This window comes from Capra hircus, chromosome 5 (genome assembly GCF_001704415.2).
Source record: "Capra hircus breed San Clemente chromosome 5, ASM170441v1, whole genome shotgun sequence".
NCBI lineage: Eukaryota > Metazoa > Chordata > Mammalia > Artiodactyla > Bovidae > Capra > Capra hircus.
This window is the reverse complement of record NC_030812.1, coordinates 108,120,916-108,147,950: the sequence shown is the minus strand read 5'-3', so window position 1 is coordinate 108,147,950 and position 27,035 is coordinate 108,120,916. Positions and strand designations below refer to the sequence as shown.

The 27,035-nt window shown below is 54.1% G+C and overlaps 1 protein-coding gene across 10 annotated transcripts in view; it reads left to right on the top strand.

Moving 5' to 3' along the window:
• MICAL3 (microtubule associated monooxygenase, calponin and LIM domain containing 3) overlaps positions 1 to 27,035 on the top strand; it is an 89,578-nt gene that overhangs the window by 25,819 nt on the left and 36,724 nt on the right. For 6 of the 10 annotated variants that reach the window (XM_018048715.1, XM_018048716.1, XM_018048720.1 and 3 more), the window contains 13 exons: positions 947 to 1,094; positions 2,932 to 3,128; positions 4,438 to 4,550; positions 4,639 to 4,701; positions 5,103 to 5,276; positions 6,663 to 6,746; positions 9,283 to 9,381; positions 10,994 to 11,050; positions 13,032 to 13,139; positions 15,286 to 15,393; positions 15,853 to 16,039; positions 19,105 to 19,193; positions 19,882 to 19,969. In XM_018048715.1, the coding sequence (XP_017904204.1) occupies positions 947 to 1,094; positions 2,932 to 3,128; positions 4,438 to 4,550; positions 4,639 to 4,701; positions 5,103 to 5,276; positions 6,663 to 6,746; positions 9,283 to 9,381; positions 10,994 to 11,050; positions 13,032 to 13,139; positions 15,286 to 15,393; positions 15,853 to 16,039; positions 19,105 to 19,193; positions 19,882 to 19,969 (1,515 nt within the window). Of the gene's footprint in view, positions 1 to 946; positions 1,095 to 2,931; positions 3,129 to 4,437; positions 4,551 to 4,638; positions 4,702 to 5,102; positions 5,277 to 6,034; positions 6,264 to 6,662; positions 6,747 to 9,282; positions 9,382 to 10,993; positions 11,051 to 13,031; positions 13,140 to 15,285; positions 15,394 to 15,852; positions 16,040 to 19,104; positions 19,194 to 19,881; positions 19,970 to 27,035 lie in introns of those variants that run through there. The other 4 variants (XM_018048722.1, XM_018048723.1, XM_018048721.1 and 1 more) reach the window with 3 other exon arrangements.

Sequence of the window (27,035 nt, the reverse complement as noted above, 5' to 3'; positions counted from 1 at the left end):
CCCTGGAGAAGGAAATGGCAACCCACTCCAGTACTCTTGCCTTGAAAATCCCATGGATTGAGGAGCTTGGTGCATGGGGTTGCAAAGAGTCGGCACGACTGAGCGACCTCACTTTCACTTTCACTTTCCTAAATGCTCTGTGTCAGGGCTCTTCTGATGCAGCTATGAAAGCGGATTTTTATGACGGCTCTTCATGTTTTAGGAGACACGTCAGTGACCGGAAGTGTTCCTGGATATGCGCTGTCTCTGCGTTGAGTGTTTCAGGGCATGGCGGCTTGTCTTGCTGAGGGCTCAGCCTGCCGCTCTGGGGTCCTTGCCTTCGCCTGTGTGATCCTGCAGAGTTGCTTTCACTTGGAAAGTGCAGGACCGAACCTTTCTTCTTGGGTCCGCCAAATGTTGCTTTGCAGGGAAGGCGTCTCCTCTCCCAGCTGCTGCCAGCTCTCCAGTGAGATCTCAGGGCCACTGGTTTGAGGGTGTCAGCAGGTGGTCATTGCCTCCGCATCCCTGTCCTGGAGAGCCGCCAGGACCCTGGGCTTCAGCGTGCTTGGGTCCAGGTCACCCACGGGCAGCCTGTCGTCTGTCCGGGGCATGGACGTTGACCTCAGAGTCTGGATAAATTGGGAGTTTCTTGCCTAAACCTAAAACTTCACGGAAATTCCCTAGGGTTCCGTGGTTAGGACTCTGCGCTCTCACTGCTATGGTCCCACATTCAGTCAGTTCAGCAGTCTCCCTATTGAGGAACTAAGATCCCATAAGCCACACCGTGGAGCCAAAAAAAAAAAAAAAAATTTATATAATACCAGTTAAATAGCTTCTTACTTTTGAAAACCAGTGACGGCTATTTTGTCCCTCCCTTCAGTAGTTTTTCAGACTGGTTACGTGGATTCTCTGTCAAGGCTCCCAGGTGACCACACCTCCAATAATAACGTTGTTGTTGTTGTTCTAGAGTCTGTGGCTCGTTCCAGCAAGCTGCTGGGTTGGTGCCAGCGGCAGACAGACGGCTATGCCGGGGTGAACGTGACGGACCTCACCATGTCGTGGAAGAGCGGCCTGGCCCTGTGTGCCATCATACACAGATACCGCCCTGACCTGATGTGAGTCCAGGCTCGACCTCATCCGTATTCCCCGAGCTCAGGTGGCCCTTTCCTAGAACAGGGCACGTAGCGCAATGCTTCCTCTGCAGCTTGTGACTGGTCTTGATGTAGCCGTGTTTAAAGCTCTGTCTCTCAGGCGCTCTGTAGCCCGGCCCAGTAGTGGCCAGCTGAGTGTATAAGTCTCCACACTTGCAAGGTGGACCCCCTGAGCCTGCTAACATCCCATGAAGGGAAACCCTGTTTCCTGGCCCCAGCTGAGCTTTGCACACAGCTAGCTCTCTGTCCAGTGCTGCTGGTCACAAGGAGAGCCTGGCCGGGTGGGGCCCGAAGCACGTGTGTCCCTCCTGGCAGAGCAGCTGCTCCGTTCAGTGGGGCTTGCCCGCATTGTCAAGCCCGTGACGCTCAGGTAGCCTTACCTCCCTGTGTGTGCCATTTCCTCTCTTGGGCGTCCTGTGCTCATCTAAAGGCAGACTAGCGCAGCAGGACGACCCAGGTCAGCTGGTGCCTGGTGCACCCAGCTGCCCTTGCAGGCAGTCCTTACCATGGAAGCCAAACAGGAAGATTCAGAAACGAGCGGAGCACGTGGGATTATTTTGACTGTCTGTGTCCTTTCATCATTAGGTCCACTTACAGGCCCATTTTTGTGTATGTTTTATTTCAATGATTACCTAAGGAATCCTGAAAGACCTAGTTCCCATTTATGCTAATAAAGCAGCCTCACCTGGTGTTTAGAAATGGGGATTTCTGATTTGCTTGGATAAGGTAAGTGACCTCTGGCACCCGGTCCCTGGCTCATGCAGAGGTGGATATAAAGCGAGTGGAAGTAGGACCTAGTCACCCTCTCCAGGGGGCAGCTTGAGGACGACTGTGGTAATGGCACAGGAGTGCTGAAACGAGGGCCAGGCGAGTCACTCTGCTCCAGAGGGCTGGGGTCACAAGCACCGGAGGGAGCCTGGCTGGTGGGCGGGGCTGCACTTTCGTTGGATGGACCGAAGGGGCTCCGGGGGCCTGGGGATTTCCTCCTGATGCACACAGAGCCCGGGGTCGTTAACTTGGCACTGGTCAGGCTGTAGTGCCTTCACTCGGGATGCGGCCTCCATAGTTTAATAGGCTTAATATACAGGGTAAAGGAATTTAGCAAAGGAAAAGTTACACAAGTCAGTAGGTTAACGTAAAATAAGGCCCGCTCAGTTAGTCTGAAGTCACCTATTGAAGGAAGCTATCAGTCTTGACTGAATAGCAGGAAGCCTGAAACCCAGTGGGAAATGTTCGTTAATCTAAGTACTTAGGGAAACTCAGGGACTTAGCAATGAAACAACCTTTTGAGGAAAGTTTTGGAATTTCCCTGTGAGCAGAAGGCAGAGTATGATTCACTAGAGCCGACCTAGTCCATCAACAGCTTGTCAGCTCCATGGACTCGGGGGTGATGGCTCCAGGCTTTTTAAACACAGCCTCATCCAAACAGGACCTGTTCCCTGTTGCGCATGAGGTTAATACACGTGGACCACACGCAGGTGCAGGGGAAACATAATAAAAACAGCTCCTTTCCTTGAGCCTACATTTTAGTAAGAAGTGTATGTTATTGGAGAAATGTTTTGTTTTCCAACTTTTCCCTCTTGTCATTTGTGGGTAGATCTTTAATCCGGTGTTCTTCCTGAGGATGATTTGATTTTGTTAGTAAGAGGAAGCAAGCTGAGAAGTGAGATAGGTTTGCTGTCTTAATTTCACTGAGGTCCTAAACCCGGGCTTAAATGAGTACTCCATGATACAGTGTTTTCTGGTCTGGGGCTCTGTCATGCGTGGTCTTGACATGTCTTCTTCATCCTGTTCCTCATAGAGATTTTGACTCTTTGGATGAGCAGAATGTGGAGAAGAATAACCAGCTGGCCTTCGATATTGCTGAGAAAGAGCTGGGCATTTCTCCCATCATGACAGGCAGAGAGATGGCCTCAGTGGGGGAGCCGGACAAGCTGTCCATGGTGATGTACCTGACCCAGTTCTACGAGATGTTCAAGGACTCGCTCCCCTCCCGAGGTGAGGGTCCCCAGGGCCGCTGAATGGGTCCCTGTGGCCCTTCTTCCATCAGACCTGCTTCTCTGCAGGTGTTGCCAGGCCCTCCTTCTGACCCACCTTTTGGTCAGCACACCTGGAAATGTGGAGTCCGTGAGCGTTCCTGTCCAGAGTCTTGTCCCTTTCTCTCCGAACCAGCCTCTTTGAAAAGTGCTTTTGCTGTGACCTGGGCTTCCTCACTGCCCAGTCTCTGTGGCACTTTGCAACCCAGTCTCTGCTCTGGCCAAACTGTTCTTCGTAGTCATGGAGAATCACCAAACACATACCCTTCCCCCTTCTCGCCTCTCAGGCACTTGGCTGTTCCGTGTTGTTCAGTGCTTGGAACGATGTTTGATCCCTTGAAACTCTGTCTTGCTCTTGGCTTCTGTGATCCTGGACCACACTTGCCTCGTTCTCGTTCCTCTGTGACTGTTCCTTCTCTGGCTGCTTTTTCTTTTCCTGCTTTTTAGTGTTTCCAGAAATCTTCCCTTGGCCCTCAGGCTGCTGGGAAACAGATTAAGTAAGCATCATGATGCTTACGCGTGTTGACCATGGTACCTGACCTGGTTTGCACCCCATTGCCTCCCCTGTTCAACTGGAGGCAAGTCACTAAACTTCCCTGTGCCTCAGTTTCCCCTTCTATAAAATGGGGGCAATATGTATATGATTAGATTGTGAAATGCTGAAAAGAGTGTTTGGCGAATGGAAGCACTTACATAAATGTTAGTTATTTCAATTATTATCTCAGCGTTACTGTTGTCACTAATAAAACGTTGGAATCCAGAGATTTGAGGTGCTGTTTTCCGGCATCTTCTAGCCATGTACTTGTAGACCTCTGAGGCTTTTTCTTGTTAGAGATACAGTTCTTACGACAGAAATCCATAAGTCTAACATCAGTATGCCCGTCAGGGAGAGCCCTGCTCCATGTGAAGCTAAGTACAGGTGTCTGCACACCGCAGAATGATGACTTGGCTTGCACCTTGTCTTCCCCATGTCTCTCCCATTCTATCTCTGCTTGAACTTTTTATCCTCAAAGTGAGGCTTTGGCGCTCTGCTGTGACCCACACGCACAGGCAGACTGCAGTTTTTGAAAAGCAGAAGCAGAGGATTTTGTGACTGAAGTTGAGCGGGGCAAGTGTTGGTCCTGTTTGTGTGCATGGAGAAGAGAAGGCCTAGCGTGCAGGCCTCTGTGTGCATTTTCTCGGGCGTTCTTGCTAGGTTCAGAGCACCCTGGCCCTCCTGCGGGGAGGCTCCCTCAGGGCTGTCCTTGAACACTGCTGATTTCTGCCTTCAGATGCCTCAGACCTGAATGCGGAGGAGAGGGCTGTCCTAATAGCCAGCACCAAGTCCCCCATCTCCTTCCTGAGCAAACTTGGGCAGACCATTTCTCGGAAGCGCTCCCCCAAGGTAAGCGGACGGGATTTCCTCGAGCTGCAGAGCTAGAGATGAGGTGCAGAGAGTGAAGGAATGTGGTTTCCCTCTGCTCTTGGTGCAGGACAAGAAGGAAAAAGACTTGGATGGTGCTGGGAAGAGGAGAAAGACCAGCCAGTCAGAGGAGGTGAGAGAAATGTCTAGGGTTTGCCAGAGCGACTGTACTGTGCCTCTTCGTGGCTTAATCCCCCAGTGTCCAAGTTAGTATTGGACCCTTCCAGTTCATCCACGTGAGGTGGGTGGGCACGGATGCTTCCTGTGGCCTTGTGCCTCTGTTCTCTGGAGAGCATTCCGGGAGCACACGTCTGTGCACGTGGCCTTCCTTTCTCTGTGCGTGCACATGGTAAAGGGCAAGCGGCCTTCTGGGGATGTGGCCACACCAGCAAAAGCCGGAGCGCCTCTCCATTGCTGCCCCCGCCCTGAGTCCATCTTGAGAAGAGAACCGCAAGGAGCGCCCTAACGTGCCAGGCCTGGGGGGGCAGGGGGGCTGCTCTGACACAGGTGGTTCTCGGGGCCCATATTCCTCAGGAGGACACACCCCGGGGCCACAGAGGAGGAAGGCCCACCCTAGTGAGCACGCTGACCGACCGGAGGATGGACGTGGCCCTCGGCAACCAGAACAAAGTGAAGTACATGGCAACCCAGCTGCTGGCCAAGTTTGAGGAGAATGCGCCCCCACAGTCTGTGGGTGTGAGGAGACAGGTAGGCCCCACTCACCCGCCGGGACCTGGTCTGGCCTCAGAGGAAGGGGCTGGTGAGATGAGGAATGTCCCAGACCCCCCGAGGGCTCCGGGCTTGAGGCGGCGTCTGTGTGGGGAGGGACTGGGGTTACTGTCGTAACCAGGCAGGTCCCAGGTATCTGGCAGACGCCAACCCAGGCCCTTTGCAGCGTGGTGGGGTCTTGGTCTCTGCACGTAGGTGTGTGTTCACATGCATACATATATGAGTAATAAACCAGCGCTTGCCCGATCAACTTCAGTCACAGCAACCTCCACTTCTGCTTTTTGAGGAAAATGCTGAAAAATATAATGTTGGTAATTAAGGCCCCTATAATGTTATTAACGCTTTCCCATGTTTCTTTCGGGTCTTTCTTCAGTGCGTCTTCGTTTTCACAGTTGAGGTCATTGTTGACGTACACTTTTCTGTTCTGCTTTCTTCCTGTAACTTTGGGCAGTATTTCCATGTTCCAAACTCCTTACAAGTCTCTTCCAAAGTGTGCGCTCTACGCCTTTCTTAACCCTTCTCCTGGTGCTGAATGTTGACTTGTTTCTCATCACTAATGATAAGCACAGAGGTAAATACTCTGGTGATAAAGATGCCTTATTAGACTGTCCTTGACGAGGTCAAGAGTGGGCGTGTTGTCAAGATGCTCCGTGGAGTAACCTCACTCCCCTGAGTCCTGCTGAGGGCTGGCCGGTGATGTCTGTCGGGTCTTGCTCTCTCTCCTCTTGCTCATCCAGAAGTCGCTCTGTCTTCTCCTGGGAGGAAGTGCTGGCATAGTGCGGTCCACACTGAAAGCTTCTTCCCAGATCCCTGGTGCTTAAGCGCGCGTCTCCTCTTCACCTTCTCCACGTCGTCAGCTCCTGTTCCTGTGGTCCAGGGTGGGGCCCACCACATGAACATCTTCTCACGTCTGGTGCTTGCTCAGATCCTCACGCCTCAGGCGTCGGTGCCGAGGAGCCTGCAGCCCAGGCCCCATCCCACCTCGGGAACATGGGATGCTGTCCGCCAGAGGAAGTTGGTCCTCAGGAGATGCACGCCTCATTTTCCAAGTGGCAGTTAGTGGTTTAGGCTCAGAGCAGTGAGCTTGGGAAAAGGATACTCAGAATTACAGCTCTGTCTGTCTTCTCCTTTGCATTTGTTTTTGACCTAGTTGGGGGTTTGGTTTTTTTTTTTTTTAAGTGTAACCTATATGTTTTTCTTTATAAGTGTAACTTTCTAGAATTAATTCTGTGAGCCCTCCTTCAGTTCTTAGGTGTGTGTCTGTGTGCTGTGAGAATCTTCTTCGTGTCTTCTACCTTAATGTGTGTGTTTTTGTTTTTCTGTCTCCATGTGCTGTCCCTCCCCGCACTGGCCTGTGTGTTCCAGCCGACACAGGAGCATGGGGTCAGCCAGCCGTCCCGCTGCCTGCCCGAGCAGGGTCGCTCTGCTCCCACCCCCCAGTGGAAACAGGTAAAGGAACTGCCCCGGCCCAAGCCTTCCCACCCGCTCCTCCTCAGAGCCAGCTTGGTGGAGGCCTCACTGGAGCCCCGGGTAGGGATCTGTGCGCATTTGAGTAGACTCCACGAAGATTCAACAGAGACTATTGACAGTATCAGGCGTCCCAAATAGCTCAGTTGCTAAAGAATCTGCCTATAATGCAGGAGACCCTGGTTCGATCCCTGGGTCGGGAAGATCTGCTGGAGAAGGGATAGGCTACCCACTCCAGTATTATTTGGCTTCCCTTGTGGCTCAGCTGGTAAAGAATCCGCCTGCAATTTGAGAGAACTGGGTTCGATCCCTGGCTTGGGGAGATCCCCTGGAGAAGGGAAAGGCTACCCGCTCCAGGATTCTGGCCTGGAGAATTTCATGGACTGTATAGCCCATGGGGTCACAAAGAGTCGGACACGACTGAGCAGCTTTCAGTTTCACTAACAGTATCGCTTGACCCCTATAACCCTTCAGTTTTGGGAATCCAGTGAGCAGGCTGGGCTGTTTGTTTAGTGCTGAAACCAGCTGGGACTGTGTGGTGAGGTTCCAGAGTCTTTGGGGTTTTGCTCTTATAAACTTTGTCCCAAGTTGACCTTTAGCTGACTCATGTCTGCATGACCCCTGGAGGACCATCCTGAGTTTGGGGCTCGGGGCAGTGGGCCTTTCCTGTTAAACAGGAAAATGTTATCCAGGTAATATTTTCAAACTGTGGTTTGTTTCCTTGTTTCAAATCATGGACAGCGATCTGTACACTTTCTTGGTGTTTTAGCTACATTTAAAATATCCTTTTTAGAAATTTTCACCAAAGTTTCTGCAGAAACTCCTGTAGAGCGACTTCTACATGGTAGAGTAGGGCAGAGAGAGAGGAGGTGGCGCCTGGCGGTCACAGGAAGCCCGTCAGCCACGGGAGGCCTCTGCTCCGTCCCTCCTGCGTCAGGAGTATGGCCTGGGTATGCTGTCTCGTGGTTTGGAATCACTGAGGACCAGGGTTCTGAGTGGTGGTTGGGTGTGTGGCCATGGTGCCCTCCTGTGCTGGAAAGTGCTGGGAGTTGGTGAGTTAGGTTTAGTTGAATGACTTTTGGGGCAGATTGTTTCTTTGTTAACCTTTCTTTTAAGAATATGCACATAAGGCAGGCCTGTGAGGCTGAAATGGAAGCTTGGGAGCAGAGTCCAAACTCACCACGAAGCCAAGCTGCCTTTTGGTGTGCTTGGGGAGGGGTGGTCTTCTGAGAAAAACTTGTTAGCAATTGATTTCTGTTTTACTGACTTACCTTCGCCTTGAGTAGACCCTCTGAGTTAAAGGTCAGTCTTTAATGGAGGATCCCTGAAAGGGAGGATGAGCTACTTTCCCAGGTTCTTAACACTCGTCACAGAGGTGGCCTGAGACAGGAGCCCAGTCTCTGGGTGAAGAGATGACCTTGAGAGTCACATCCTGGAGCGGTCCAGGGCAGGGACCCCTGCCAGGCTGCAGGGGCGCCTGGAGCCTCAGCCCGTGTGGGTGATCTGCAGTCGCGGTCAGTGGAGTTGAGTACATACTGCCAGCTTCTCCAGGCAGAACAGAACCCTTAAAGTCAAGTCTGGTCTGGGAAGGGGCAGTGGAGACGTGGGTTAGAAGGCACAGCCGAGTCTCTACACCCGTCAGCCCTGTGCTGTGTGCTGTGTGAAGCAGAATTGTCAGCCTGCCCTGCTGTGGGGGGGCCGTGACCCCAGTTCATCCCCTCATGGGTGCATCATATCACGGATGACACATCCCCAGCACTGACTCGGATGGTGTCACGAGCCTTGCTTTGCGCACCTAGTCCCTGAGAGAGAGAACACTGCCAGGTGCCACCCAAATGGGGACGCGGGAGGCCTCCTCTCAGGGGTTGGGGGGCAGACAGGAGTGGTGTTCCTGCCTCCCCCCTCCCGGGCTTTGCAAGCAGCACCCCACACGTCAGTCTGCGTGTCAGAAAGCTGAGGCCCCTCTGACCTAGGAAGCTGGTGGTTTGTTAGGCACCAAAGGGTTCCTGCGCTGGAGACAGCCCCCCGGGAAGTGGACGCCGTGGAAAGGGGCATCCGGGGAAGTGGTCTGCCGACATTGCGGGGTCAGTTGGCAGAGGTGCTCTTCTTGTCTCCTGTCTCCTGCTTTTTCCTGTGTTTCCTTGCTCATCTCCCAAACCTTTCGAGTGGGAGTGAGGGTATGTCCTGGGCCCCTCTCTCCTACCCCCAACTTTCTTGATAAACCAACAAAGAAGAATATGCTCCAGGTCTGTGGGATTTAGAAAGTGCTGCACCGTAGGTCCTGAGCCCGCAGCAGCTGCACAAGACTCGGATCTGCAGACGGTGCGCCTCCAGCCAGAGGTTGACGGCCAGCAGGGCGGGTGCTCCCTGAAGACACGGATTTGTGCTCACGGAGGCGCGGGGTTGGGGAAGGGTCTCAGGGTGCCTTTGGCAGGTGCCTCTAGTCCTTCCAGAACCAGCCTCAGTGTGGCTGTCTTTTCACCTGTGTTCTCTTTGTTTGTGTCTGTTGGTGTAAAAGCGACGGGACAAGGAGCGTTCTCGGACCTGCCCCAAAAAAGTGGTCACCCTCTCTCCTCCCCCTACTCCGCCTCCCTGTCGGGCACGTGGCGGCCAGCAGGTGACCCCCTCTGCATGCTCTGCCGTCCTGTGTGCCTGCCTGGCTGTGTGGGTGGCGAGGGTGGAGACCAAGTCAGAGTGCGCCCGTTTCCGTGGTGACCGGTACTGGTGGGCCTCAGGGTGGCAATGGTATGGTCAAACCCTGGGTGGTGTAATCCAGTCCCGTACCATAAGAAGATGACTGTGCAGCTGTAAGCTAAAATGTAAACCGCACTGGCCCGGACACAAGGCCTGACAGCTCGAGCACACTGTCATGTGGCCCTGCTGGAATCAGCCGCGTGGGTCTTGCTGCCCAGGGAGACGCAGTTCAGGTGGGGTTTGGAAGCTTTTTCTAAGGCTTCACTTTATTAGTTTGGTTCCTTCCGATTTTGGGAGCCTCCCTCCTGTTTATCCGGCTTTTGCCAACAAATGGCTGCCCTTTTGTCCACCCCTCTCGCTCTTCAGGCAGACACTGGAGAACTGCTTCATGGCAAGTGGGCCATGCATGTGTTTGTGGCCAGCATGCCCATTGAAAGTGCGGTTAGAGCACAGCGTTTTTGACTTGTGTTGCACGTCCCTGTAAAATAAAACACTGATTTTAAAGAAAGGCAGGATCTATGGAAAGACTTTTCCTTAGCTATGGTAGCCTGTTCAGGAGGCGACCTTGTGCTGTGTCTGATGAGCAGGCCCAGCCGATGTCCCTGGGTCTGGACCCTGAGCCCTTGTGGGGCCGTGACTGCCCTGAGCCCTGTCCGTGCCAGAGAACAACCGCAGGCGTTTCCTGTGAGCCAGGCAGAGTTCTGAGCGCTGTCCTGTGTCATCTCAGTCTCTTCTCACGATAAACCTACAAGGCAGGTCCCGTTAGTGTCAACCTCTTACAGCTGAGGAGACAAAGGCAGAGGGTCAGGAGGCCAGGTCACGCAGTGAACAGTGATCCAAGAGCTGAGCCCGAGTGTGTGACTCTGGAGCCTGAGCCCTGGCCTCATCCGGCCCTCAGGGACCCCCCTGCTCATGGGCTCCAGAGAAACTTGGAAGCTATGGGTCAGTTTTGCACAGGCGCAGGACCACACAGTGAATCCTGGGTTATCCAGAGTGACCAGAGGCGTCCACAGCCCCATGACTGCTCCTCAGGACGGCAGGGCCTGTGTACCAGGCCTGTCCGCCCGTGCATAGCTCTTTGTTCCCCTCACCCTGTCCTGTGATCCTGTTCAGGGACCATGCCCCACCCCGGAGTTTCCTGTGGACTGTTATCATGGTCATTTACTCCAGCCGATTTCCACCTCCCCACCTTTCCTTCCTAATGTCTTGTTGTGGAAAGCTTTGCCCTTCTAACCTGCCTCTCCTGTTAATCTGCCATTGAACGCCTGGCCATGTGCTGCTGTGTGAAAGAAACATGTCTGCTCCACCTCTGTACTAACCGTAGCCCTTTATCCATGTGGCTGGCTTGTAGGAGGACAGCTGTGCTGGGAGTTGTCCTTGGGTGATGGGGCTTTGATGTGGATGGGGTTGTGGTTGCTGGGGGCAACAGGCCACGGGATGTGTGTTGAAATGAATTCTGACTCTGTCACACTGTCACTCACTGGTCCAGATAGAGAGTTTGGATGGAGCTTAAGTTTCTGCTTTGTTGCCAACAGACACACAGGGATCTTGATGCCGACAGCCGTGGCAAGCAGAGCCCCCAGCACGAGAGGGTAAAAGCATGCCCGTGGCATGGGATGCTGGCAGCCACACAGACGCGGCACGCTAGGGCGGGGGGCAGGGGGGAGGCAGGTGTGGCCCCTGTCCCTTGCTTTTTGCACACTCTGGTCACCCAGCCAAGAGCCAGAACTCTTTGCTAGCAGTGATGACCCATGGGAATAGCATTCCTGGAGAGCATCCGTCCATTCCAGAAAAGAACCCTGAGATGTGTGCTTCTATGAAAGGCCTCTTCATCCTGCCCTCAGCCCCCTTTCCCACCCATAAATACGTGCCTTTGACTCCAGGGGAAGGGTCAGGATCCAGAAACAGGAGGAATTTGCTTGGCTCTTCTGCAAATCTGGGATCTCGAGGTAGAAATCCCAAGAAAGCCAGAGCTCTTACCAGCGTGGGGAGTTTTCAAGGATGAAGAGGACAGGGCAGGGAAGGAAGGTGACGGCGGAGTCTGTGATGGGGAGCTGTTGATCATCTGTCTGAGAAACTAGGGGGCAGACGGCCAGTCACACTTGACCATCGAATAATCTGACGAGTAGCAGAGATGCCCATGTAAAAGCCTACTGACGTTATGGAACGTTCTTGGTGGCTGTTACCCTTTAATTGATCCCTAAGTGGATGCCTCTCTGCAGCCAGAGCGAGAATCAGCTCTCGCTGTTCATTTTCTGTGGGCCTTCTCTTTTTTTCTTTTTTTTGGCTTCCCTCTGCCGTTGCTCTCTGAGAAGTGTGCTCATGACTGAGCAGTAGATCTGGCTCCCCGGGGCCCATCAGGAAAGTAGCAGTAGCCCTGTGTCTCTGTACTGTCACCAGGGCAACAGGAAGCAGGTCCCTGGGGCAGGAGGTGGGGCTGGGTGGCCTTTCCACGTCACCCGTGTCACCATGGCCTCTCTGCATGTGCCCAGCCTCTTTCGTCCTTCTTCCCAGGCTGGTTCCTCTCAAGAAGAAATCTCAGCCTTTTCACTGAGTAACAGGGCCAAACCCTCTGCTTTGGGGAATGCATATTTGAGGTGGGGGGTCCCAATGATTTTGACTGAAGCAGAGCCTCAGCAGGAACAGAGGGAAGAGCGGTGAATGAGAGGAGAGACTGGACAGAGCAGCAGCTAGAAGCTTGGGGCTGCAGGGCGCAGGGGGAAGCGGTCAGGTTGGTAGGAATCTCCTTTCATCATCCTGGGGCCAGTTTCCAGGTTCCTCAGCGCAGGGCTCCCGTCCAGGTGCTCTTGAGGGTTACTGCTTATGTCCCTGCCAGAATGTTCCTCCACCTCCCCCATACAGCTATGCGTTTGCCTGCTTCTCTACCGTCCAGGGAGTTCAGTCTTTTCTATCTGAGCCTCTAAAGCAGAGGCTGGTGACACTCTCCATCACCCCATCACACCTGAAGCTTTGCATTTAGTGTGAGCTGAAGTAGGGGAGCTCAGAGCCAAGAGGTGCCTCTTCCCTGCACCCCGCAGGTATCTCAGCCCAAACCTGCAGGAAATGAAGCAGTTACCGCTCACTGCGTTCTCAGCCCCTTCTCACTGGGGCCCAGAGAATCTGGCTGCTGGGCCCACTAGCTTCATGTGCTGCATGGGGACTGCAGAGGGTTGTGGGCTGGCTCCAGGGTCAGCTTGGCTTCTCTCAGCCCCACCAGAAGAAGGAGGAGCCACTCTCCTGGCTTTTGTGTAGAAAGAGTGAGCTTCACTGCAGATCTGCTGTCCCTGTGGTCTCCTCCACGGCAGGCCAGCAAGGTGATGAGCTGGTGGAATCCCCTCTGCCCAAGAGAGATTCCAGCTCAGGCCATGAGGGGCTCGGTGGAGTGCACAGGACGTGTGGGCTGGACACCGCCTGGAATGAGCCATTGCTGCTTCTGGAACTGAGTGTTTTTTTTACTGCATTTGTAATCCAGATAAAGGGTCTGAAACTGCCAAGTTGCTTGTGTTCAGGACAGTGTGTGACTTTTAATTTCACATTTCCTTAGTTTTTTTTTCTCCATCTTGTATCTTGTAGCCAGAGCCTGAGCCTTCGCGTCGATTTTTTGTCGATCAGTGGGAGCTTTCTCTAAGCCTCCGCTCCGCCAGCCGCCCTGCTTCTCCCTCCTCCGACTCCCTCCGACAGGTAGCTTGGCCCAGTTGGGGCAAAGCTGCTTCCTCTCCAGCCTCCACTCTCTTCTCCTACACAAACATCCTTCCTGTCTCCTTAGGGACCCAGCTGTGTGTGTCCGTCATGCATGTGAGGGTGGTAGGCGTCCACCAGAGTTCAGGCGCTTGCTCGCTTCACTGCAGCAAGTTCTGTCCACTTCGGCCTGCATTCACCATATTCCACCCCTACCAGTTAATGACAGAGCGTTTTTAACTCTACGTGCCTTCCTATTAATGCGTTATAAAATAAGAACTGTAGTGTAATTAAATCTCCTAAAGGGAGTGGTGGCTACCCAGTATTCCAGGTGCCTCTTGAACTGTAATCATGTGAGGAATGAGCTCTGCTGGGTCCTGCGATGGAGCTGACCCAGACGTGCAGGGTTTGCAGACAGGTGGCAGGGCCTTTGGCCTGTTCTGTCTCCCTGTTCCTGAGCTGCTGGCGGACCGTGCAGAATGGAGTGCGTGTGGTGGCCACAGTGTCAGTCCAGAGATAGCGACATTGCAGCTGTTTCTTGAGAGTCGGGAGAGGAAAACCATCTGCTGTTCATGCTAAAAAAACAAAGAGAACTGAAGGTGACGGGTGCTTTTATGCCAGGCAGCCCTGGGCTGCGCTTGCTGAGGGTGCTGGTTTCTGATGGGAGCACAGGGTGAGCCGGGATGACCCCGAACTTGCTCCGTGTCACAGCCTTCAGCGCGGTGTCTGCTCTGTGCTCTCCCTCGTCTGCTGCAGGGGATGTGCTGTTTTCTGCCCCTGGGGTGAGCTTGGCTGCACCTGAGTGTCTGTCTGTTCCAGGCTTACGCTTCCCTCACGTCTCTATCTAAAAAGGGCTTAGGTCTAAGAGCCACTTGTGTTTCTCGACCACCGATGGGTATGAGCTGTGCTTTAATGAGCAAATGGCGCTAATCTTTGGAAATCTCCTTATTTTAAATTGAAAACATAATTGAGTCCTCAGCTCCAGCTGAACCTTGGGAACTGCTCGATGCACTGCTGCTGTCCTCATAGTTGCCGGAGCGTTTTCCCGGAGTGTTACTCTGGTGTCCTCGCCCCATCCGGGACGTGCCGGTGCTCAGGCTGGTGGTTCCCTCCCATACGGCTGTCTGCCGGGGTTGCTGGCATCCCCAGCCCTCCTGCACGTTCTGGGTGTGGAATGAGAGAGAAGGCTCCTCAGGCCCGCGGGCACACGGCTGCTGAGAGTGTCACACACATGGGCTGCGGGCGAGGCTTTGGCCTCACTCCCTGCAGACGAGCTCAAAGCAGGGTTTCCACGAGAAGGCTTGCCATTGAAATGCGTAGTTTTCTCCTGTGACTTCTTCAGCTTTGCTGGAAAAAGGATTGAGGTGGTTGGATTTTTTTTCTTTTGTCTTGTTTCAACTTAATGAAGGACCCCTCCTGGATGGAAGCACATCTGGCTTCCACAGCAGCCCTGCAGACTCCTGCAGCGGCTTCAGCAGTGCCCTGGCCAGCCTGGACGGCTTTGGCCTCGGGGCCCAGGGGAATACAGAACTCTCCACAGGAGAACGGGCAGAGGAAGGTTCTTCCTGGTAAAGCCAGGGCCTCTGATGCCCAGCACGGGGACTCTTTGAGTGCAGCAGTTATCAGTGATGAGGGATGTCATCCCCAGGAACACACATTACCCAGGTGGAGAGTTGGCCTTGCTGTCTTTCTGTCAGTAAATGAGGAAGCAGCTCCCCAAGCCCTCTCCCAGGCCGGGGACATGCCTGCTGTCTGGTGCCTGCTATCTACGAGGTCGGTGAGGGGGTCCCCTCGAGTTCTTCTTATGCAATTGGAGCCACTGGGCCATAGGCCCTTCCCACTCCTGTTTGCTCACATCCACCCTGTCCTGCCCGGCCCCTGCACTTCATCCAGAGGCGTGAGAGGGACCAGGTTCTCCTTGCTGGATTTGACTGTCTCTGCAGCCTTGCCCCGCCTGTGCTGGCGCCAGCGTGTGGGCACTGACACCTGTCCCCTGCTCGTGGGCACTGTGTTGGCATGTTTGTGGCTGCACCTTGTGTTCATTTGATACCTTTCAAAGATTCCCCCCCGCCCCCGTCTTCTTAATTTATTTATTTTTTTCCTTCTCATTTTCCTTCTTTCTGGTCATTTTACAATCTCCAACCAATAGAAGTATATAAAGATGTACACGGGCGGAGTGAGCTCATTGGCTGAGCAGATAGCCAATCAGCTTCAAAGGAAAGAACAACCCAAAACCCTTCTAGACAAGAAGGAACTGGTAAGATACGCTAAGGGCACTGTCTGTCTGGATAAGGCAGCTCTGGAGAGCACGCCTGCTTTGCTCTAAGTAGCTCTAGTGACATACGTAGCCACTATGTGCCATGTGGTGGTGTTTTGTTTTGTTTTTTTTTTCTTTTCTGAGGTATCTGTATTTTGCAACTGACCTTCCAGGGCTGAAATTGTTGTTTAGAATGTTGTGTGAACGGTATACACAGAATCTCCTAGTGAGTGCTCTAGGGTCCAGGAGCCTGTGTCCATGGAGAACCACAGGAGCACCTTCAGATCAGAGTCTGTTGAAAGAACTTGGTTTGATCATTAATAAATGGCAGAGAACAGACTCTGTGCCGAGTGCTGCTTGGGCACGAGGCTCTGGTCCTCAGGCTGAGCCGCTTAGTGAGGGTCGTGCACCCGGGGAGTGCTAGGAGACCTCTCCCTGACCTGTGCCTCCCTCCCCCAGGGCTCCATAAAGAAGGAGTTCCCACAGAACGTAGGAGGCAGCGACACCTGCTATTTCTGCCAGAAGCGGGTCTACGTGATGGAGCGGCTGAGCGCCGAGGGCAAGTTCTTCCACCGGAGCTGCTTCAAGTGTGAGCACTGCGCCACCACCCTGCGCCTGTCGGCCTATGCCTACGCCCTCGAGGACGGTGAGTTCCCCGTGCTGGAGGTGCACCCAGACACGCCCCCCACCGCTTGCTCGCACAGAAGCTTTTCTTTCTGCCTCCGGGAGCATTCCCTCCCCATCCACAGAGTCACCAAGCAGTGTCGTAGATGACCGTGGAGAGGCGAAGGGCATGTGTTTACCTAAACGCCTGCCCTGGCTTCAAAGATAATGTGCTCTCCTACCTCATGGCAGGATCTTAAAATGAAAGGGGCCCAAGGAGGATAAGTCTTTTTATCTTTGCTTTAGAGAAGAAGAATCACAGTCCTAAAAAACCGTGTTTCTTGCCTGAGGTCAGTGGCAGCACATTGAAACTGCGTCCTCGGCCACTGTTCTCGGACTTTGGCTTCCCGAAGGTGCCCGAGTTGTGCGCATGCTCACCCGTTCTCTCTCGCATCCGCATCTCTGTGGAATTGAGAGCGCGTGGCACAGGCCTTCCTCTGGTTTACTGTGCTGGTCAGGCCCTGGCCTTTTGCTGTATTTGTTGATTTCTTAATGGAATGGTCTTGACGAGACAGAAGGTGGAGGATTATGTGAACTGGTAGCAAAGCCTAATAGAGAGGCGTGTCTGCCACCTGATAAACCTTGGGGTTAACTGCAAACAGTCACCTAAGACGTTGATGATTTCTACACCTGTTCCTACAGGACCCCAGAGGGACTTTTTGAGAGGCCGTCTTACTGATCCAACAGTGAAAAGACTCAGGTGAATAGGTGTGGGAGTGAATCCTCGTGGGGTGGCCTTACACAGAAGGGGGCCACCCTGCGGTGAGGAGATAGTCCCTCCTCCAGGCTGTTTGAATAGTGAGTGAGAGGAGCTGAGAAAAGCTGGCTCCTACTGTTGTGGCCCCTGGGCCTCTGGTTACACGAATGGAAAGCGAGGGCAGGGGTGCAGCTCTCCGTACCGCACACACCGGGTCTTCAGAGAACGCCTTTGATCTCCCTGATGGGCTTGGGGAGTGAAGCCTACCCAGTGTTTCTGTCTGTGAGGTTTGCCTGGAAGGATCCCTCCAGGCCCAGAGAATTGATCCACAAGTATTTTTGCCCCTAGATTCCGTGTCACACCTGGAGACACATTCTCTTGTGGGGTGGATGGAGTGTAAGCAGGCTGGGTCCTGCGTGGGATGCCCTGGCAGCAGACAGTGTGAGAATGCCTGTGGGCTCCAGGGCACAGTGCAGACTCTGACTTTGGACAGTGCAGAGGAGGAGGGACCCGTGATGCTCAGAGTGTCAGGAAGCACTTCACCTGTCCTGGGTGGACTCTGGAGAGCTGTGGGTGAGGCTTCCTTGCCTTCCTGGAATAAATCACGCTTGATAATGGTGTCTGATCCTTTCAAAGTGCTGTTCAATTTGGTTTGCTAATATTTTGTGGTTGCACGTGTGTTCGTCAGGGATATTGATCTGTAGTTTTCTCGAAGGCTCCTTATCTGGCTTTTGGTATGAGGTTGATGGTGGCCTCATGAATGAGTTGGGAGTGTACCTGTGCAGTTGTCTGGATGCATTTGAGAAGGCTTGTTGTTGGTTCTTTAAACGTTTGATGGAATTCACCAGTGAAACCATCCCATCTGGGGCTTTTCTGTTTTGCGAGAATTTTAATCCCTGACTCAGTCTCCTTACTCAGTACCGGTCAGTTCAGGTTTTCTGTTTTCTTATGACTGAGATTTGATAAATTATGTTTCTAGGAACTTATTTATTTACTCTAGGCTATCTAGATTGGCAAATAGTTGTTTTTAGGAGCTTCTTAGATCCTTTGTATTTCTGTGGTATCAGTTGTAATGTCTCCTTTTGTTCTGATTTTATTTATTTGAGTCTTCTCTCTGTTTTTCTGAATTAGTCTGATGTCAGTTTTATCTTAAGAACAATCAGTTTCATTGATCTTTTCTATCATATTTCTTGTTAGGTCTTCTTATTTTTAACTTCAAGAATAGGAAAGTTAATTTGTTAAAGGAGCCACTCTCTCCAAATGAGAAAGATGAGTGAGATTACTCCGGTTTCAACAGTTTCTCTAACAGGGTCTGTCCTTTAATTTTCAAAACCTTGACTGTAAGTGGGAGTAAAGAAAGAGCTGAGGAAAAAACGCCCCTCTGTGACTGAATTCCACTACAAGCGTCGTGGGAAAAGCCAGGGTTGGCATTAATCAAGCTTGTGATCCCACCTGCAGCAGGAGATGCGTGTCATGCAGCAGGACACATGCGTCATGCAGCAGGACACACGTGTTATGCAGCACTGCACACATGCAGCAGGACATGTGTTATGCACGAGGACACACATGCAACAGGACACACATGTGCAGCAGGACACGTGTTATGCAGCGGGACACACACGTTATGCAGCAGGACTCATGTGTTACACAGCAGGATACACGTGTTGTGCAGCAGGACACACATTGTGCAGCAGGACACACGTGTTATGCAGCAGGATGCAGTGTTACACCAGGACCCAGGCAGCCCAGGCAGGCACAGCTGAGCACTGGGAAACACTTTGGGACCCTGAGGATGCCCCGTGCGCGCTGATGCTCCTTATTAGGCTTAATTCTGTTTTGTTCTAGTCACAGTCAGTTACAGGATTTTTTGGTTTGTTTTGTGTTGTCTTTAATGCTGATCTAACCCACTAAGGATCTGAGCTGCAGTTTGACCAGCGCCAAGTTGCACATGGTTGCCTGAGGGCCACGGCAGAGCTAGTGTTCAGTGCTGCCCCACCCGTGGCAGCCTTCTTGCCTCCAGCACTTGTGTTCATTCTCGGTTCCCCTAGAAATGCTCCTCCAGCTCTTCATGTGACCACATCTTTGTTCTGCACACACAGCCACTTTGTTTGCTGGCCCCGCTGTACAGGCTGCAGTCTCTGCTCTGGGCCCTGATTGGGTGATGGCTCCGTGGCCTCCACACATCCGGGCACAGGGAGGAGGAGGGCCTGGCTTCCTTCAATGAGAACCCTGGCTTGGCCTGAGCAAGGTCGGGCTGGGGCGATGGGGACGCATGTGCTAAGACCAGCAGTCAACTCTGGCATTTCAGAGACTTGCTCACTACCTCTTCCCCTGCTCCTTGCTGCCTGCAGGTAAATTCTACTGCAAGCCACACTACTGTTACCGGCTGTCTGGCCCTGCGCAGAGGAAGAGACCGGCAGGGGCGCCTCTGTCTGGAAAGGTAGTGGGGCTGGGCCACAGGGGTGGGGGCACCAGGTGACCGTCCAGTGTGGTGGCAGCTCAGGCATGGCCAACAGACCCTGAGTGACCACTGAGCAGCCCTTCCTGTGAGTGGGAGGGTCTGAGAAGTGGTCTTGGTTTGATTTGGGGAGGGGCAGCATGTCAGGACTCATCGAATGTTGGGTTTCACTATGGAAGTGTTCTTGACAGCACCTGAGCTACTCTAGCAAGAGCGTGTCCACCGCTGCCTTCTGTTCGTTCTGTATAAAAAAAGCCTTTTGCCTTGAAAGTTTCACCTTTCCTGAGAAGAGAACGCTGGAAAAAGACTTGGCTCGAAATAAATGTTCTGCAGCCAACTCCTTTAACTTTGTTTATTCTAGGGACCACTCATCTAAGAACTTTGTTTTAAAAGACTGAGCATAGTCAGCTCCCTGCTTGTCTTTTCAAGTGAGCTTGGTATCCTCTCAGATGGGGTGTCCCTGTGTGTGTCGGCAGCTGACCATTGCTTCCTGGAGGGCCTCTGGGGTGGCAGAGAGCCCGTGGGAAGGGGTACCAGGCACCTCTGGACCATGACTCCTGGGACCCCTGTGATGTGTGTCCTGGCACGTCTCTGGGTTGCCTGGTGACCACAGCCAGGTGCCACCGTCTCTTGAGATGTGGTGCCTCACTCAGTCATCTTCCTCTCCTAGGAGGCCCGGGGACCCCTGCAGGACAGCCCCGCCGCAGACGCCAGCGGACGGCCCAGCACCAGTGCCAGCCCGGCCGAGAGAAGCCCAGGTAGCCTCACTTCCTTGTTTGGCTGGGTGGCGCGTCACTCGCTCGGCCTCTGCGACATGGCCAAGGGGATGAGCCAGCACCTCCAGTGCAGCATTTCATCGATTGGGCATCAGGCGGCCCAGAACCCTCCGGACTCCTTTTTCATGTGCCAGCTGCTTGCGTTCGGGGTCCCCTTCCTCTATGGGCTGTCGGAGGTGCTGGTGCAGATCCGAGGGGAGTTTCACTGGCCCACTGTGAGCCAGTAGGGCACCATCAGGTCAGCGGCATCACGCACACCTCGTGCCGTCTGTTCCAAGTCTCAGAGTTTTATTGCCGGGCCCTGGGACCTGCCCACATCCATCAGACACCTGGGGGCCAAGCCCAGGCCTGCCCAGAGAAGAGGAGTTCAGAACCGGCTACTTTAGCACTGACTCATGTGACGAGCCAGGGCGGCAGGGCCTTCCCGTTGTCCCTCGCAGTGGGCTCCTCGGGCCGAGCGTGGGACTGTGAGAAGGTCCCAGGGTTGCACACAGGCCCACCTGCACTGGGTCCCCTCTGTCCCCTTCGCTGCCCTGGTGTCTGGGGCAGCTGCTGCTGCTCTCCCCACGCCCATGACCACTGGAGGACAGGCCCTGGCTGGCTCCACATTAACCTCTTCCTGCATCAGGAGGCGAGTGCCACCACCACCACTTCTGAAAACACATTTATTCTGATCTCAGAAGGCAGGAAGAGAAGGGCTCACGGAACCAGCTTTGTTGTGAAGAATAGTGTTTTTCTCCTTAAAGCCACTTCTCCCTACTCTCTGCCAAAGCAGCCTGTGTGGTGTGTCCACAGTCCCACAGATGCGGGTGGTCCCGGGGACCTGTGCAGCCCCGCCTGGTCACAGGCCAGCTCACTGCAGCCAGCGGGAGAGGAAGTCATCAGGGCCCTGCTCTTACCTGTCACAGGTGTCCTCCCGTCCACAGAAATCACCCTGTGGGAAGGACAGGTTATCGGCTAGATGGAGAGGAGTTGGGCGTAGGATTCCCAAAGGGAGGAGGAACAGGGTGGTCCTCTTGGTCCTCAGATGGGAGGCTGGTAGTGCTGCTCCTCTGACTGCGCTTCGGAACTCCCGGAGCCCTGGGGGCGGGACGTAGGAGAGCTCAGCTCTGCTGCTGCGTGTGCCTCACTCTGATCCAGGCAAGTCTGCAAGTGCCCTGCAGGTTGGACCAACATTTTATAGCCATGTTTAACCCACGAAGGACTTGCTACCCCTTAAGCCCCTTATAATCCATCTTTCTCATGGGGTGCTGAGGGCCCCTGAGTCGGGGAGGGGCTGGCAGAGACACAGGCGTGTGCCTTTGAGCAGGTGAGCACCACCTGGGGCTCAGCACACAGCCAGGGCGCTCAGCCTCTTGTGAACATCTGCAGAGGAACGAAGCCAGCGGAGGTCAGGCCATTGCTGGTCATGCACTTGATCTGGTTCAGTTTGCCGTCCGACTGTGCTTTGGAAGCGTGGTGGGCTTCAGGATTTTAGGAGCTGTGGAGAGAGAAGGGTTCCGTAGAGAAGAGGAACCTTCTCTGAAGCAGGGATAGAAGGTGAGAGCTGGGCTTATGAATGAATCAAAGGCCTGTGGGCCTTCTTGATTTTGAGGGAGACGCACCTCTCACAGCATGTGGGGTTCAGGATGTGAGCCCCGGTTGGAGGTACCCTTTGGGCAGCAGTGAGCCAGTGCCCAGAGCGCTGGGGTCCAGTGGGTAGCTGTCTTTGGAGACCTGGGCTTTCAGAAAGATGGCTCTGAGTGTGGACACGCCCCAAGGCACCAGCACTTCCCCTCCACAGGAGAGGAGCAGGACATGGGTGCCTGTTACACGTGGCTTGACGTTGATTTCTTCTGCTCCTTTAATAGGAGAAAAAAATCCCAAACTAAAGTTTTGGTTAACTGGAACCTTGATTTGAAAAGATTCAGAAAAATTCAGGTGTTGGAGGACTTCAGAATGTGTGCTGTGGACGGCAGTTGTCAGGCCAGGTCCTGGCACGTGCCCTGGGCTGCACCCTGAGCAGGAGTGAGTGGTGCGTGGAGCGTGGTTCATACCTGGGTCCCCGTTCCCCGGGAGGTGGGGCCGGGGGAGCCGTGACTGGTCGGCTGTTGCGCATCTGCCCCTTTAGTCTGTGGCGTTTCCCTCCTTTCCCTTGTGTTCGCCTCTTCCACCACAGTTACTGCTGTTGCCAAAAATACAAACACAACCTGTGAGTTAGAACCTAGTTCAACGTCGGTCTCTGGCAGCCTGGCCTGCGGCTGCCGCCTGGTCTAACGTCTTCATTTGTGATGTGCTTTTGCTGTAGAAACCCTCTTTTCTGCTCTCAGTCTGTAACTAGTTTGTCTCACGCTTCTTACACTGGCTGCTGCAGGTTCGCGGGCCTGACACAGGCTTCCTTACAGCACCTGCCCATAGGAAACATTCGGAGAACAGGTAGAGAAATAAAGAAAACCCCAGATGGTACGTTTTCCCCTTGAGTACAAGACCCTCAGTTGCAGGTTTTGGGACCATTTCTTCATCCAGAGGACTCCCCTTTACACCTCGTATGGTGGGGAACCAGAACGGAGGTGTACAGGTGGGGGTCATGGGGATCAGAAACGCTGTCCTTCCAGTCCCTGTGACAGACATGGGATGGGAGGAAGCCTTCGTTGCCTCTCATCTTACAGAAAGATGATCTTAACACATAAGGCTGTCTGGCTGGGCGCTGCCTGCCCCCATCCCTAGACAGACCTGTGTGGCACCCGGGTTCTGTAGTGGGCCTGCTGAGTGAGCGCCAAGAAACCAGGCGTTTACTGTACCAGCCAGGACAGTCGCATGGCAGGACAACTCCGACCCATCCTGGGTTCCTGCCACCGGGAAGGAGTTATTACCAGATCTCCCACTGCTTCCCAAGTCTGCTTCCATTTCTGGAAAACCTGTTAGTGAGGCAGAGAACTCTGCATCCAGCTTCCCTGCCCAGTCCTGAGAGTCGTTAGCAAATGGTGATGTACACATGTTTACATATACACATACACGTGCTTGTACCGGTTCAGCCTCATGTGTATAAGTACACGTTTACATATTGTGCCCTGAATAATAATCACAGTCCTAGTGGACCTTTTTCTAAAGCTTCTCTTTCCTTAGTTCTGGCTTACCTGGGGACCTAGCCTATCTTAGTGTTCTGGTAGGGGTTTGGAGGGAGCAGAGAAGCCAGGCTTCCAGTGGAGGTGGAGATTGCGGGTGAATATCTCAGAGAGCAAGCAGAGCATACTTCCAGCGCCAGAGACCAAGGGCACAGGGCTGTCTTTCAGGGGCCCCGAGGACCGCTTCGCTTCCAAGGCATGTCTGACTCCCTGGGCCTGTTACTGCAGCTTCCTGCTGTCTCTCGGTGTTTAGTGTATCTGTAGACAGTGGAATCCCATAGTCTCTCCTGAAAGTGGCCTCAGCGTGGCCTTGAAGGCCTGACCAGTGAGTTAAGGGGTTCCACACCCCACTTTTCCTGAGCCATTAAGCAGAAGTGGGTCTCCAGGCATGGTACGGAGGCCAGAGCTGTGTCAGGGATGCCCGCCTTTCTACCTCCGGCCTGCCTTCTGTGAAGCTTCATGCTTGACTTTAATCTGTGCTGTTGTGAGTTTTGGTGTGTTTCTTTGTGAGCTGTTTTTATTTAATTGTGTAACTTTGTTTTTTCTGTGAAACTTTGTTTTCTGTGAAACTAAGGTATTGTGCTTCTAATTTTTTTTTTTTTTAACAAATGTTACCGTTCTTATTTAAGAGAATAAATTCCAAACAATCTTCAGGTTTCTGAGTATTTCTTTTCCTCCCATTTCTCCTGATTGGAGGGTGGAAAGGGCCCACTCAGGCAGGTCTCGGGAGTAGGCTTGACAACGCTGTGCCTCAGGACTCTCGCTCCGGGGCCGGGTCGGGGGAGAGTGTAGGTATATTATAAGGGGGAGACAGGGAACCTGGAATAAAAGGTTCCTGTCAATGGAAAGGCCCCTGTTCTGGGGGTGGCGGAGCATGGTGGAAGACATTTGCTTGCTTCGTGGAGGAAGATGCCACCTGTGTCCCCCGTCCAGTCAGCCTGCATGAGGGCCCCGGGGGACTGGCAGGTGAGGAACAGAGACTCCCCCTGAGCCAGTGTCTGCCGGGGCCCCAGGCCGGTGTCCTCCTCCTGACGAGCCAGTGCCAGGCCCAGGAGCACGTAGGCACCTCTCCTCTGCTTGCGGCTCTCAGGCGACAGGGATGGTCCAGGTCTGTCCTCCCGACTCTGTTTCTCTGTGTGACACGGACCCTGAGCCGGGGGACCAGTGCTGCCTGACCGCTGGAGCCTGGAGGGCTGTGCCTCCAAGACCCTGTCACATTTGCTGTGATCTTGGCGGTGCAGCCCGTGGAGCCGGGCTCAGCCAGTGTGGGTGCTGAATTGGGCCCTGAGAGGGCGCTGCAGTGGGGCGAGGGGCACTGAGCACCCCGTCTGCACAGCTGTGCTCTAGGAGACGGGGTCTGGTGTGAAGGGCCTCTCCTCTCCACCCTTGGGTGCCTGCACGGCTGCAGCACCTTGCTGGGTCCCAAATTCTTCTTGCCCTTTCTCAGAAATCAGTCAGTCGGGTCTGTCCTGGACTCTGCAAAAGACTGGGAGAGAAAGAGTGGGTGAAGACCCTGGAGAATACCCTCTGGGTCTCAGTTTCTTCCCAAAACTTCTTGAAACCCAGCCTCCTCTTTTCTCAACAGTTCCCTGGCTGTTCCCCTGATTGGTCCATTCTCCAGGAGGGCTCCTGTGTGCATACGGAGACACGGGACAGACCCTGGGTTTCATCCTGCCCTTGAGGGACACACTGGAGACAAGCCCCCACACGGCCTTTCTGGGGTGTAGCGGCTTGCACAGGGCTTTGGAAAAACTCATGCCTAGACCCCAGGCCCTTTCGTAGAGCTCTGTGACTTCCCCAAGACCCCTGAACCAGGGCTCACCTTGTACCTCAAGGTCCAGCCCTGCACCCAGCGAGTGCTGGCCAGGAGACCATCCCAAGTACCTGCAGGGATGAAGGCGTGGCACTCGGTCTTGCCTCCTGCTCCACAGGTCCTCTGGGATAAGGGTGGGGGCAAGGCTTTGCTCCAAGAAAGACAGTGATTGAGAGGGGAAGTCGCCCCCTCTCCCACCCACCCACCCTCTAACTCAAGCCAAGCAAACTTGACCTCGCCCTTGATAGTGTCCACAGGTGAGGTCAGAGTGCCCCCATCACTCACAGGTGCAAAGGGCAGTTTAGGGATGCCTTCCCGGGCTCCTGGGCTGTGCGGGTGATGACCAGGATCTCTGTTACCTTTCACGTGTCCTTCACCTCTCTTTCTGTCCTCGCCAGTTCACTGTGGCCTGTACGCTGACTGCATGAGCCTGTCCCTGGTGTGTGCATTGCGTTCCTCTTCTGTGCTTGTGTAAGGTATCAGGGTTATTTCCACCTTGCCACTGTTGTTTCACACTGTCCTCGCCTGGAACTGGGGTCTTTAGTAGTAGTTTTGTGTTAAGGGGCCCCGGTCTCCAGAAGAGCTCGGGCCCTCCGCTCAGGGATCTGCTTCTCTTGAGTTCCTGCACCTGGGGTCCCGCTGTGCCTGGGCCTCCATCACAGCCAATTCCCTGAGAAAACTTGGCCCCACCAGGGGCCCTATAGACCCAGGCTGCCAGGCGAGGCCCGGGGTGCCGGGAGGACCTGGGCCTCAGACACGTGACAGCATCGGGGCTGTTTCCATGCAGAGGCCCTGATAAGCGTGTGTCATTCAGCTCTCGTGTCCTTGCACAGTGGTGAACCCGCACGTCCGTGGAGGTGAGTTCCCGAGAGGGTGACCTCTTGGGACTAGGTGGCTTCTCAGAGGTCAGACCTGAAAGTGTGGCTAGGGTCCTGCGGTCAAAGAGCCTGAGAGCCCGAAGAGGGACGGTGTGGCTGAGGAGGCCCCGGGACGGCTACAGCAGCCTGTTTGCTCTTGTGCCCCTGTGATCTAGAAGAATCTCCAGGTAGGAGAGACCCGTTGTGAAAGTTCCCTCCCTGCATTTGCCACCAACAGACTTCTCTGGGTCAGTAGATTTTTCCTTTAAAAGAGAAGGTTTTACCCTTGGTTCAGTCTCCCATGGGTCACTCTGCACCAGCTCCTTGCCTATCTTCAGTGAGGCAGAGTTTTCTTGGGGCCTCAGTACTGCTGGAGGCCCAGCCCCATGGGAGGCGGGTGCAGGTGTGGGCAGCCAGCCCCAGCGGAGGCTGGAGTCCTGGAGCCGCAGTGCTCGGCGGCTGCTGCAAGCTGATGGCCATGCTCCCAGCGGCTGCAGACACCACGCCAAGGGCTGTGATGTTTATAGCCGGGATGGCCGACGTCTGCCCTGGAGTCCCCGTCAAATAAAAACAGAGTGAAGCTTGGCGTGTCAGGCTTCCCCAGTGACTATACTGGTCAACCTGCTGTTGGAGCTGGTGTCACAGAAACTCAGAGCACAGTTCAGGAGGACTTGTAATGTTGATGCAGCAGGCATGCAGCTGTTCCGTGTGCCAGGCGCTGTCCAGACGCAGCACTCCCTGTTGCTGCGAGGAAGGCAGCATTTTGCAGACTGGATCGAGGCCATGTCACCGACCTGGGGGGAGCCGGTGGAGTCTGCACCCAGGACACAGTGCCGCCCTGGCACTGCCTGGCCCCCAGCCTCAGCTCGTCTGCTGGGGAGAGGGAAGAGCTGCGTGTCGGCTCCGCAGAGATGACTCGTTAAAAGACATTCCTGAGTGCCCTCTGTCATCCGTGAGTGTGTGTTTGGTTATTTCCAGGAAATACATGTGTAGCTTTTTAGCAGTGACCCCCACCCCCCGGCTGGGGATGTGCCTTTGCAAAGAGGGTGGGTTCGAGAGCCAAGGGCATTCGTCCCGGGTGCGTGCAGGGGGTGGTCAGAAGAGGCCAGGCAGGAGAGCGGTGGCGTTGAGCCAGCTCCTCCTCGTTTTCTCCGTATCAGCTCTTTGATGCATTCGAATGAAACCAAGCCTGAAGTCGTGTCAGTGAGAATGGACCTGAACAGCCTCTCTGCGTGGCCGTCCGTGGGCACTCTCCTGCCTGTCAGTCCCTAGGA